The sequence below is a fragment of the Fragaria vesca genome, linkage group LG2 (assembly GCF_000184155.1).
Source record: "Fragaria vesca subsp. vesca linkage group LG2, FraVesHawaii_1.0, whole genome shotgun sequence".
NCBI lineage: Eukaryota > Viridiplantae > Streptophyta > Magnoliopsida > Rosales > Rosaceae > Fragaria > Fragaria vesca.
In genome coordinates, this window is record NC_020492.1 from 6976729 (window position 1) to 6977125 (window position 397).

The 397-nt window shown below is 40.1% G+C and overlaps 1 protein-coding gene across 1 annotated transcript in view; it reads left to right on the forward strand.

Moving 5' to 3' along the window:
* LOC101306871 overlaps positions 1–340 on the forward strand; it is a 672-nt gene extending 332 nt beyond the window's left edge. Inside the window, exon 2 of the mRNA XM_004289956.1 lies at positions 101–340. Within this exon, the coding sequence (XP_004290004.1) occupies positions 101–311 (211 nt within the window). The 3' untranslated portion in view covers positions 312–340. The remainder of the gene's footprint in view (positions 1–100) is intronic.
* Positions 341–397: the final 57 nt, after the last annotated feature.

The window sequence follows — 397 nt, forward strand, 5'->3', positions numbered from 1 at the left end:
GAGTCTCTCTCTCTCTCTCTCTCTCTCTCTCTCTCTCTCTCTCTCCCCTTTTCTCTGAGTTCATCTTCATCATAATATAATTAAGGGTGTGTTTTATCAGATGGGGTTGTTCTCCTGGGAAGTACCAGCTGAAGTTTGATGCAGAGGAGACGTGTTACTTGCTCAAGGGAAGAGTGAAGGCATACCCGAAAGGATCATCGGAGTTCGTCGAGTTCGGAGCCGGCGACCTGGTTACGATCCCGAAGGGACTGAGTTGCACTTGGGATGTATCAATTGCTGTTGATAAACATTATAAATTCGAATCATCTTGAATATATATTAGTATGCAATTAATCTTCATAGATCATTGTCTTCCATCTCTGTCTGATTTATAATTTGTTTTTTTTTTTTTTTTTTT